Raw genomic sequence first — 12,119 nt, 5'->3', positions numbered from 1 at the left:
GACAGACTTGGGAAGTGAGGGTCGCAGGGACACGACTTTCCGCGAAGTCGTCGTGCGACTTGGTGAACGCTCAGCGTCGGCACTCTCGACTCGCATCTGAAAAGACGCGTTAGTCAAAGAGCCGCGTTAAATCACTGATTGGAAGGTCACTTTGCCACACTTTGTTCTTGGAGATTAAGTATTCATTTCATACTTCCTTGTGATCTCGAATTTCCTAAAAAAAAAAAGGCTCTTGAACGTGGCAAAGCAAATGTATAAACAAATATATAAAGGACTCCTCCCCCCCTTGAGAGATTAGTTTCTGCTCTGTTTCATCAGGTTCTTTCTTTTAGTGGAGTTGTAAGATGTATGTTTCTCTTGCATTAATAATGTAATGGGAGGTTTTTCTTCCCTATCAATTGGTGTTGGATGATCTCCCCCCCCCCCCAAGGTGATGGCCGAGAGAGTTTTCCAATTCTCACGATGGCACCCAAGCCAGGGTGGAACTGGGCTGTCGGACAGGAGCCCGCGGTAGTTGGCATTTCCAAGTGCTGGTGGACCCGTGTCGGACCTGGTACTGTGCCCTGGGGAACCTTTCCTGGGCCTGGCACTAGAGGTGTGAGCAGTGCCCTCAGTTTTCCGTTTGACCTGATAGCGGTGAAAGGTATCCCTGCAGGATCTCTGCTCCTGGCACCGTGGCTGTACAAGAACAACACCCGGCTGCTCTCGTCCTGGTTTTGCAGAGGTCAGAAACGTTGTCTTATTGCCACAACAGTATCTCATGCACTTTTTGGCTTTGAACAGAAAACCAGAGAAAGAAGGTAAAAGTCACAATTCACTGTAATATTAAAGAGCATTTCTGTGCTTTTCTGCTTTCTAATATTGAAACATCTTTAATTTCTATTGCAATTAAAATTTTAATGTCTTTGCTGGTGTGCCCCATCCCCTACCCCCCGCCGCCAGACATCTTTCAGACGGAAATCTGAGTTTCTTGTTGACAGAATTGCCGGTGCCCTTATGTAGATTGGGTCTCCATGGCAACTTGCACACTATGGCTGGACAATAACCAGGCATTGAATCCCTGCACAGGATGTTTCCTGTTGGGGGGGAAAAAAACTTAATAGCACTTTGGAATGTCATCTATATGAGCTGATAATGAGTGATCGGACCCATGACTGCTCACTGATAATGGGCCAATGATAAAGAACATTACCAGAGAAAAGGCCCTGGTTCTTTGTACTGGAAATTTGTCCTTTTAATGAGGTTCCCATTCCCTGTTCTTTTTTTCCAGCAGGAAATGCATTTATGCTCATCAGAGAACTACTTTAAGGGTGTGAATAAAAACCGGGTTGCGGTTCGTCCGCTAGCAGCGGTTGCACTCAAAAACTGTTGGCATCACGTGAAGTTCCGCAAAGTGTCCTTAATATCATCACCAGTTCCGCTGACGCCTTTTTTCCAGGGCAACTCGCTGGAGATTGATGCACATCGTGGTGCTTTAACCATTTTCTTGTTCCTTAGTTGACTTCTTTGAGAACCTTGCTTTAAGACTGATCTCAGGAACCTTTATTGATACTTTTGTCTGTTTTCCTCCACCTTTGACCACTTAGATTTTTTTCATGGAGGAAAAACAGACTGTGGATTCCTACTAGATTGAGACGATTACCTACTTTTTCTGAAATGAAGCCCATAACTTTAATGAGATGAAATGTAATATTGATTTTTAGATTTTTAAAAACTCAACACGTTTGATTTGCTGTAATTTAAGACTAAAGATTTGTTCGTCTGCTGGCAGCAATATAGTATTTTATTGATGTGATAATCTTAAAATACGTCTCTTTATTTAATTAACCCACAGAAGAAATAAAACGCGGTTACAGGTTTTGAGCGAATCTGTTTATCAGCCTCCTACCTTTAAAACTGTTAAGAGTTCTATAGTTTGGGGCCTTTCATGTGCCGATGAATCGCTAATGGGATTAAATGGAGAATAACTTCCATGTGTGGAGGGTTTAGTGAGTCAGCAGCACCCGTGTTTGGTTCGATACTGGAAAAAAATGTGGTACGTGCAGATAGCAAGAGGTATGGGATTATTACCTGAAGATACTTTAAATGCGTTTCGTTGTGGCCGGGATTGGGAGCATTCGCAGCAGGCTCTAATGTCAGTGTGACCGCCCTCACCCTCGCACCGTTTGCGGCTCTCGGATTTGATGGCATACAAACACACCTCGTGCTCCAAATGTGTGCGGCACATACGCTGTCCCAGTTCCTCTGCCGGGAGCGTGTCTTTACCGTGGTTGATTGCGGCAGTTGCCGAGAGAGGTGCCAGCGGGACCCCGGGGGTCTCTCAGTCCTGCCGTAATACAAGCTTTGCATTTCCTGGCCAAATAAAAAGCCCTCTTTCATTGTCGGCAAGTGTCGGTATTTTTTGGAGTGTCTTATTTATCGAGTTTACTTTATGTAACAGGTCCACTCCAGGAACATGATGACCTGCCTTGGAGGGCAGAGGGGTGGGTGTGAAATAAAGTTGGGATTTATGCAACTGTGGTTAACGAAACGACGTTACCTCTCTGCCGTTATTAGTGCAGGTCTCTAATGTTCAAGTGTGTAATCGTTCTGTATTTTCACCCTGTAGTCGTCCCTCCCCGAAAATCCCTTCATAAGGCATACGTTGAAGGCATAATTACGATTAGTTTAAATAGTAAAATTTTTTTTTTTTACGTGTTTGAGTCCCAAAATTGACACCCATTTATGCTGAAATATGACCAAGTCTCATATAATTGGACAGTTAGTTCGGTAGGTAAGACGTGAAACGCTGTAATAGTTTTCACTGACTTGTACCGTCTTACCTAATGAGCCGATGTGAGGTGTCGCACGACCTGGGGTCTACTGTTGGACATGGGTTTCGTTCCCTGCACAGTCTCGCTGTAGTTAGAGAGGCTTTACCCCCAAAGATGTGTTTCAGGTAAATTGGTGACCCTAAACTGTGTGTGTGTGTGTGTGTGTGTGTGTGTGTGTGTGTTCGCTTTTGAGGCATGCAAAACGTTCAGTGATCCATCAGAGCGGGTCACAGTGGCGCCCAGCATCATGGTGTCACTTGACAAGCGCTCAGCGTAACACGGAGCCCACGCTGCTCTCACACTCATCCCCAGTCGATGAATGGGATCAGCGGGGGACCTTTATCTCCCCGTTCAAAGCCTCCGCAGCTCGGTTTTAAGCACAAGAAAGGCTCCTGCGGGGGATTGTTTGCGGGGATTAAAAATAACTTAAGGACTGCAATTAACTGTTAAAAACAAGAACTTTCCCTCTTTCGCTGCTGGATTATTTTTCTCTGAACATTCCTGTCATGGGGACCTTTACACACCACTTTTGGTATTTCTACCCACAATGCAACTGAATATTCGTTCAGTTAATCAACGGTTGGCTGTTCCAGGTCCAGAAAGGATGGAGGATGAGGGCTGGATGTATGGTGCCCTTCATTTTGTAGAGTGGCATGTGACTTTTTTTACTCACCATTTCAATATTTATTTTTTAAATTATTTTTCATTTCTGGCTTAACTGATGTTCTGTTTATGTTCTAAAACTGGACACCGTAATATAGATTGTCATTATGCCAGTCTTGGTTTTGGTAAAATCTATTTAATGAACTTGCACTTTTCATAAATCTGGACTACGTTACATGTTCAAAGTTTTACTGATTTATTTCTGACTTCTTACTTTTTTTTTTTTTTTTTTTGAATCTGGTCTTAACATTTGGGCTGCTGTACTGGACATTTGTTTTCTTGCGGAAGTATCTGTTTTGCCAGCATCTGTGTTGAAATCTCTCCGTCATGCACTTTTTATGAAAATATTCATGTCTGTGTGCATTAAAATTTAAACAGGGTGATTGTTTAAATCCCTCCTTTTCGAGAGCTTTTTTTTTTTTTTTTGGTGTGTTCTGGCCGTTTTGCTTTGAAATCGTACTTGCAAGAATGTGTTGGTCTGCTGTGGACGGGCACGGGATCACACCTTCTGCAGGGCTTTGTTTACTGACAGCGACGTGTAGGTAGCAGGAGGTCGTTGGTATGCACGCTCTCCAGATGGGCCCAGGGACGAGACGGGGTGGGCGGGTTCTTCGCACCCTGCTCAGATCTGTGCCGAGCAGCTGCTGCTTGCAGATGTTGTACCTGTGTTTCCAAGGACGAGCAGCTCCATTATGAGGTGACGCCTGCTGATGGGTGGGGGCGGGGGGGGTCGCCAAAGAAGAGTGGGCTGTGGATGCAGTGTGTTGCATCGTCCTACTGGCAGGGTAGCCTTGGCTGGACTCGCCCCTTCCCATATCTTTGCTCCCAAATTACGCGTCGATACCTCACTGAGTTTTCTAGGATTTGCTCAGATTCGAAGGGTGATAAACACAGTATGGTAGAATACGGTAGTATTACATCACCACATATCCAGAGGTTAACTAAGCTGATTTTTGACACCCCAGGTTCGTGAATTTGGCCGCAACCAAATGCAAAAGCTCCGAAATCTTCATTTATTTCTGTGTTGTCCTGCACTTCTCGCTCCTCCTGTCGTCCTCCACAGGGCCTCTTACTCTGCACACGGGACGTTAATATTTGCTTCTTGCTGTTTATCTTGGCAGGGATGTGAAGGCTGGGAACATTCTCCTGGGTGAAGATGGTTCTGTACAAATCGCAGGTAAGGTGAGGAATGATGGAGCGTGTGTGCACGTGTGTGAGAGGGAAAGCGCGACTGTGTCAAAGTGTGTGTTGTACTATTTGACCTATCACAAAGCTCAAGATCAGCCACGTTAACATCGTTATTTGTATTCTTGGATCGCACTTTATAAGTGTTACAGAAAATGCATTCTGTATTTGATACACGGCTTACCCTGGGGCATACTGGTGATGCACTTAGCTGCCAGAACTTTTTACGTTATGTAATTTTTCCTTTTGCATTCAGGTTTGTATTCTTTTTCAACTTTATTTCAAATATCAAGTTGTAATAGGTTTGCATTAATATTAATTTATTTGTAATAAATGTTTAGAGAAAATGTAAGATGAGCTTTTGCTTCTGATGAGACGAAGATAATTGTGTCCTGACAATTTGCTGCATCAGGACTGAGTCAGGCTCTTTGAACCCATTGCCAGCTGTTTCCGTCCAGCAGCAGGGTGGGGGTGCGATCACGTGACACCAAGGGTCCCCTCTTTGTCTGCTGCTGTTCCCAGACTCATTTAGGTGGCACCATCTCGTTGACCCGATCCCTTCGTTATGAGCAGCCCTCCACCGGAGAACGTGAATCGCTCCCGTCTCAGATGGGAGAAGCTGTCTGGTGTCATGTCACTTGGCATCTTTGCACATCACTTTAATGAATTTCCTCTTCATTTCAGTTCTGACAAATTCGCTCCCAAAACAGTCCATTGGGATTCTGTGCCTAAAAATTGGAAGTACAATTAGTGTGTCTTTTCTAATGGGATTTTGATGGTACAGCGCATTATAGATAATTGTGTGTTTACATGCAATTTGAAGAATACATGGGCTGTGGAAAAGCGAGCAGCATAGGACAGTTAGAAAAAAAAAGTGTCTAAGGACTTCATAGCTTCTTGGAGTCCTGGGGTTTTCTCCACTGTACCATGGTATTAACAGGAATGTCACTCTGTCACTTCTTTAGCTGTCATGTTTGGACAGACCTGTTTCACTGCGCATGACCCTACGATCTTCAGCCAGGGACCACGAGGGGTCCTGTGTGGGTACATAATCAGGACTGAACCCTGCAAACTATTGTACGGGATTCAGTAGCGTTTTAAATTGACCAAATCTGTGATAATGTCCCGATTTACATTTGATGCTTTTCTCCAAAGCGACTTACAATTATTTACCCATTTATACAGCTGGGTAATTTTACTGGAGCAATTTAGGGTAAGTACTGTATCTTGCTCAAGGGTACTACAGCTGGAGGTGGGAATCGAACATGCAACCTTTGGATCCAGTGGCTCTACCCGCTACACTGCCAGCTCAACTGATTGACACGTTCAGATCATTAGTGTAAAGTCTAGCACCAGATGTAGTTTGTTTATTTTATGGGATTTTTGGCAGGAGCACAATCGCATTTGTAACGTAGCAGAAAATTGTATCATCTCGACACTGTAAATCCGTATGTTGCGCTGAGATTTTTGTGTTTTTACACTCGAGTTTGTGTGTTTGTCTTTAAACTAACTTCAGGTATGGGCAGCTGCGCGGCGGGCAGATAAGGGCCGCATTGCGAGGACGGTCCCGACTGCGTTCTTCGCGTTATCGCCCTCGGCGAGGAAAACATTCAAAGGGCCGAGAAATGCCATGGATATCCTTCAAACGACATGCGTTTGCAGCGCTGGCATTTCAGCGGTGTGTTTGAGCCCTGAGCACAGGCAGCTGTTCCTCCAGAAGAACAAGACTCGCTCGTGACATGTTTACATTTCTGTCACACGGAACCGTGTTTGAGGGCAGGGAATTTTCCAGTGGCACTATGCGTGTCAGAATGCTCCAGAAAGGAGCGGTGGATGCAAACGCATCCGCGAACGTTTCCTCTTCCTTCAGGCTGGTCGACTTGTTCTTGGATCGCTCTCCTTTGTTGTTCTTGGATTGGCCCGTTCTTGGATTGGATTTGGGCAGGATTTGATAATATATGTGAGGTTCTGTTGTTCACCGTGTCGTCGTCGTCTTGGGGTTCAGAAGGCCCCGAGAGCTTTAATCAAACGCTGCGTGAGAGCTCGGTTCTAGTAAGGTGCAGGTGCGAGAACGATGATCAGGATTCAGTAACTGGTGTGTACTGTGCTGCTTGAAAGTATATGAAACCCTTGTGTCCCTTAGTTTTACCATGAAATGGTTACTCCTCCTCTCATCTACTTTTGCTTGCTTGGTGGTCCTGCGCACAAAAGGTAAAACACCAAGGTTCTTGGTTCCGGCTCTGTTGTGATCGAACGACCTCCCCCTCTCGCTCAGAACTGCCGAAACTCTGTCTACATTCAAATAGGGTCTGAAAACTCGCCTTTTTCAGACTCACTTCGCCCAAGATCTCTCCAGCACATGTGTGGTGTAAATGTTGATGCACCGTAACTTTATGATCATCCCCAGATAAGCCTTTACGCAGCCGCTACTCCTGTATTGTATGTAAATGTTTGTGTACCTCATAACCTTCCTACAGATTTTTTTTTTTAATCAGGATTATGTATTCTGCATTTTATGTACTTACTCGAGCAAAGAACATCGTTGCATCAAGTGGAAAGTTAGGTTTATTTAAGAATCACGTGTTTGCAGCTATGTCTGTTTCTCTTAATGTAATACACAAATTTGTATTTTTCTCCTGAGATGTGCGTCGCTTTGGAGGAAAGCGTCTGCTAAATGAATAAATGTAAAGGTAAATTTAGTGAGAAGCAATGTTTCTTGTGACATAATAGGTGTGTAATGACCAATTCCATATGTTACTTTAGAGGAGATCATGTGTCGTAGAGACACGCAAGGAGTGCGAGTGTAGAATCAGTGTAAATCAGTCATTTATTCCCTTTATAAGTTTATTTTAAGATTTAACATTTAGATTTTACACATCTATTTTAATTTCTACAAGAATATTGGCAGGCAAAACCTTACAGGTTTCATGTACTTTCAAGCAGCTTTTTAATGGAGATGTCAGTTATTAAACCAGCTCTGATGACAGGGAGTTGATCGAAAGCGTGCGCTCTGATTTGTGTCCCTTCACTATGTTGAAACGTAGTGTGATTTGGAGCAAAGCACCCCGTTTTCCTTCAGCAGATGCAAACATCGTCACAAAGTGATTCTGCACTTAGATGGTTTTGTGTGGTCACCTCTGTGTGCCCCTGTCTGTTCGCACTGTGCTTTTTGGCGAATGTCTGTTAAAGGAGTTTGGAGTCATGCTCTGAGGTTATGGAGCGCAGTTTGAGGGATTAATTTCCATCATATAACCTCAGCTCACGTGTCATTTTGTTCTACTTCTGTCTTTGGAGTACAGCCTCGCAACTAATGCTTTTCCTCCCTACATCCTCTCACCAGTGTGTGTTTACTGCGAGCGACTCTGCTTCCGTCTGCAGGGCTCTTGAGCTGAACGCTTTAAAAATTCATTCCGCTCTACAGACACGTATTCCTTGCCGCTCGTCGGCTCCAAATTGAATCTTCGGCGTCAAACTTATCCTAAATAAATCAATTTATATGAGGGCACATCCATCACGGGTGATGTCTGTTTCGCACAAAGACGTCAGTCTGTACATGATGTGCCTGCGTTATGGACTTGATCACGACGCTGATATCGTTAAAACACCAGTGTGTCATTTGCTGAATATGATTAAGTTGTGTTTTGGCCCGAAGTGACTTGTGCAGGAGTGCGAGTACATTATGAGTGTGCCGTGTCGACCGCTGACACCACATTTCTCCACCTTTCAAGGCAAGCAAGACTGGTTGTTGATGCCGAGATGGTGGCAGGACCAGGGGAGGGGGGCACGTTGAACCCAGATCAGCCCATCTTTGCCGGGTGTCGGAGCACAAGGGCGATTCTCAAAGGCTCAACACATATGTTTACATTTATGGATTTTTCTGATGTTTTTATCCAAAGCAGCTGAAATTATTTATCCATTTATACAGCTGGGTCATTTTACTGGAGTAATCTAGTGTAAGTACCTTGCTCAAGGGTCCTAGTCCTTTCTAGTTCCTAGGGAACTTGGCCTGCTGTCTTCACCCTCGAACACGTCACGTTTTCTGCCGATGCCGACTGCTCATCTGCTCACGTCTCCCTCACGACTTCCTGTCTGCACCTGAGCTGTGTGAGGGCTGCGGGGAGCAGGATGACACTTAATTAAAACGCTGCAGCATGGGGACCAACCTCGAAATTACTCTGTCAATTCAGTCCCCGCGGACGCTCTGTTGAGGCTGTTGCTCCTCGTGTTCCTGTACGGGTCGTTCTCGACGTAGGACCCAGTTTTGCTTCGTTGTGTTCCGTTCCTCGGGCTAAGTCACAAATCCCCATGTCCTTGATTAAAATAACCTTAAGGGCAAATAAACAGTTAACTTACAGTAGTTTAAATCGTGCTTTATGTTTCTGCTCATTTCACATAGTACTCATGATCATATAATAGTCAGTTATATAATGAGGTTAAAGGGACGACTGTCGCCAGTCTTGGCTTGTTAGGTCACGTAAGTCGAGGACTTCCTGTGTTCATGGGCCGTTTTCTTTCAGGGTTTGCAAAGGAAAAGAATCTTCTGGAGCTCTTGGCCCACAGAATACACACAGAAGAAGATTGTGGCTGAGTGAGCAGGGGTTTGCTCACCGTGGAGGCTGTTGGCCAGTTTAGGGTTCTTCGTGGTCGTTTCTGTGATGTGCTTTTCCAGCTTATTGTCCCCCAATTGTCTACTTCTGGAGCTTCCGGTTCAGATGGAGAAGCGTTTGTGCACAACGGGAGTTACTGCTCCACCCTGGCAGACCTTCCCAGGGCTGGATGTCACCACACTCCAGTTTCAGCATCAAGTATCGACGCTGTGCTGTCGGCACAATGCGGTCATCCATCTGACCGGGATTCTGTGACTTCCTCCATAATTTCAGGATGTTCAAACAAGCAAACCTTGTGTAGACCAGACCAGACGTAACCCAGGGGACAGACACGTCACCTGTCAGCGATGTTCTGCAACCGTTAAAGCCGAGCCATCTCTTACACGTCTCATTACTTTGAGTGTTACAGCTGCACAGTGCTGTCGTAGCTCAGCGTTGCTTCTCTGTAGATGATGGTGTCTGTCAGCGCGACATGTGAATGAATGACTGACTGCTCTGTGTCTTCTCTCAGACTTTGGTGTCAGTGCCTTTCTAGCCACGGGAGGCGACATCACGAGAAACAAGGTGCGGAAGACATTCGTGGGGACCCCCTGCTGGATGGCCCCGGAGGTGATGGAACAGGTCAGTAGCCACGTGTTGTCCTAGTACCTCGCTTTATGTGATCACGTGTCACAAGCAGTGTCTTGGGTTTGATGCTTATTTTCAATCGAGAGACCTTTGGTCTCTCTGCGAGGAATATTTAGACACTGTCATCTTCCCATGACTGAACCAAAGCACCTAATGCATTTTAAATGCGCTGTTTTTTTTTTTTTCTGTAAAATGTATTCATTTATGGTACTTTTAGCATCTTTGTCTTAACTGAATCTCACTATGCACGTATCAGCAGTACGAATATGGCGGCAGGTACTTTAGTGCTTATAGCTGCACGCCTCTGGATTTGGAGGTTCTGGATTGCAATCCCATCTCCTGCTGTGTTGTACCATTGAACGAAGTAAAACCCTGAATTGCTCTACAAAGAAGCTGTACAAATGAGTAAATCATTGTATGTAAGTCACATCGCCTACGTGAATAAAGGTACAGTGAGAGTACGAGTCCTGCCATGACGGAGTGACGAATCCAACACTTACACGTCTGAATTCTCTTTGCTTAATTTCCTGGTGACTAAACGCCTCTCTTTGGTAATTACTCTTTAGTGTGGCTAAATTCATACACCTCCCATGGTTGTCACTTAGTAACGGCTTTTAATGGAACCAGCACCAGCAGGCCCTTTTCTCGACCGCTTCTTCCTCGGCTGCGCCGTCCTTGATCTCGAAACGGGCTTCGGCGATAACAAGGAGGCAACGATGGGGCGTACAAGTGGCCTCTCCACCCTTGTCATTTGACAAAAGGTCCGATTTTCATTACGGCAGCGCAGCGTGGTTCCTAAAAAGTGATTAACAGTACACTTTACACACTGGCATTTACAGCCGACTTCTGTGTCGAGCTGGAAAAACATTATTAAGCAGAACAAAGTAATCCCTTAAGCACTCTTCTCTGAAGAAATGAGCTTTCCTCTGGGGGCTCTAAATTTCCCACTCAAATTTAGGTATTCCTAACCTGACATTAACATTCTTTGCTTCTCCTTCAGATGTCCTGCTGCTATGGAAATATTTTGTTCAAATGGTTTTGCTCCCACCAATTATCTATTATCACTTGTAATTTTTTTTCTTTGTTTGCATAGCGTCCACGTTTGTTTGTAAATGCATCTTAAGTGCTACGTTTTCCGTTTTCTGCACGAATCAAGGACGTGGCAGTAGGTGAGGATGTCCGCTCTCCTCCTCTCTACAGGTTCGAGGCTATGACTTCAAAGCAGACATCTGGAGTTTTGGGATCACGGCCATTGAGCTGGCGACCGGAGCTGCTCCCTACCACAAATATCCTCCCATGAAGGTTGGCAAAGGGGCTTATTTATAAGCACGGCATAAGGAGTTTGTACCACAATTTAGTGAAGTTAAACAAATTGCTTCTCAGGCTTAAGTTTTGATGTGAAGTCTGTGGAGCGGTCTTTAGATACGATGGGCATCGATTGTTAGAACAGCCTTCTTTAGTCGAAAGAAAAACATGAAGAAATCGAGCTGTTGGGAGAAAACGAAAGATCTGTTGCTTACGCACACACGTGTAAGTATGTAATAAATACATTATACATTACATTATAACATGTAGTATGTGTATCAGCAGTGGTTCTTGCCTTTTTGTTAGATGTTTAAAACCCAGAACATGTTAAAATGATCCCTTGATAGTCGGCGTCAAGGTTTCAGTGATGACGGGTCAATCTGTCATGATACATTTACTGCAACACAATTACAGCTTGCAGCCCTTCGTAAATCTGCTCCATTTCATATGATTTTTCAACTGATGCGGTGCCTAGGAAGGAATTAAAGACAATCCACAGGTGGATTTCAGTGTAAAAGTTGAAAGAAGAACATCAAAGCAGTGGCATTACCGCAATTCCCGGGTCACACAGGGTAACACACCCTCCCATGTTTGCTTTATTGGATGGCAAAGAAGAGCTTTATGAATTACAGTGAAGCTGAGGGTTCATTTTTGTGGCTTCTGTTACTCTCTGATTCACGGGGGTACACAGATGTTACTGTGGTTGGAAAGTCAAGCTGAGACTCAGCGCGGTACTTGTATTTGAAGGGATTGCTCAAATCCTCTATTGATTGTCGGGTGTAATGTAAGCCAGTCTTCACTCACTCCGCCTGTGATAATGGTTCAGAACAGGCCTGTGGGACTCTAATGTGGTTTACTGCTTGACATGGAGACCAGAGCAGCTGTGATTCAGTTTCACACATAAAATAACTCCTGGAGA

General features: G+C 44.7%; 1 protein-coding gene across 1 annotated transcript in view; it reads left to right on the top strand.

Moving 5' to 3' along the window:
* The window catches only part of LOC108927988 (serine/threonine-protein kinase OSR1-like), a 68,246-nt gene that overhangs the window by 45,108 nt on the left and 11,019 nt on the right, over positions 1-12,119 (top strand). Inside the window, exons 5-7 of the mRNA XM_029253587.1 lie at positions 4,598-4,653; positions 9,780-9,889; positions 11,096-11,197. Of these exons, the coding sequence (XP_029109420.1) occupies positions 4,598-4,653; positions 9,780-9,889; positions 11,096-11,197 (268 nt within the window). The remainder of the gene's footprint in view (positions 1-4,597; positions 4,654-9,779; positions 9,890-11,095; positions 11,198-12,119) is intronic.

Source organism: Scleropages formosus, chromosome 7, assembly GCF_900964775.1.
Source record: "Scleropages formosus chromosome 7, fSclFor1.1, whole genome shotgun sequence".
NCBI lineage: Eukaryota > Metazoa > Chordata > Actinopteri > Osteoglossiformes > Osteoglossidae > Scleropages > Scleropages formosus.
This window is presented reverse-complemented; position numbering and strand designations above follow the sequence as displayed.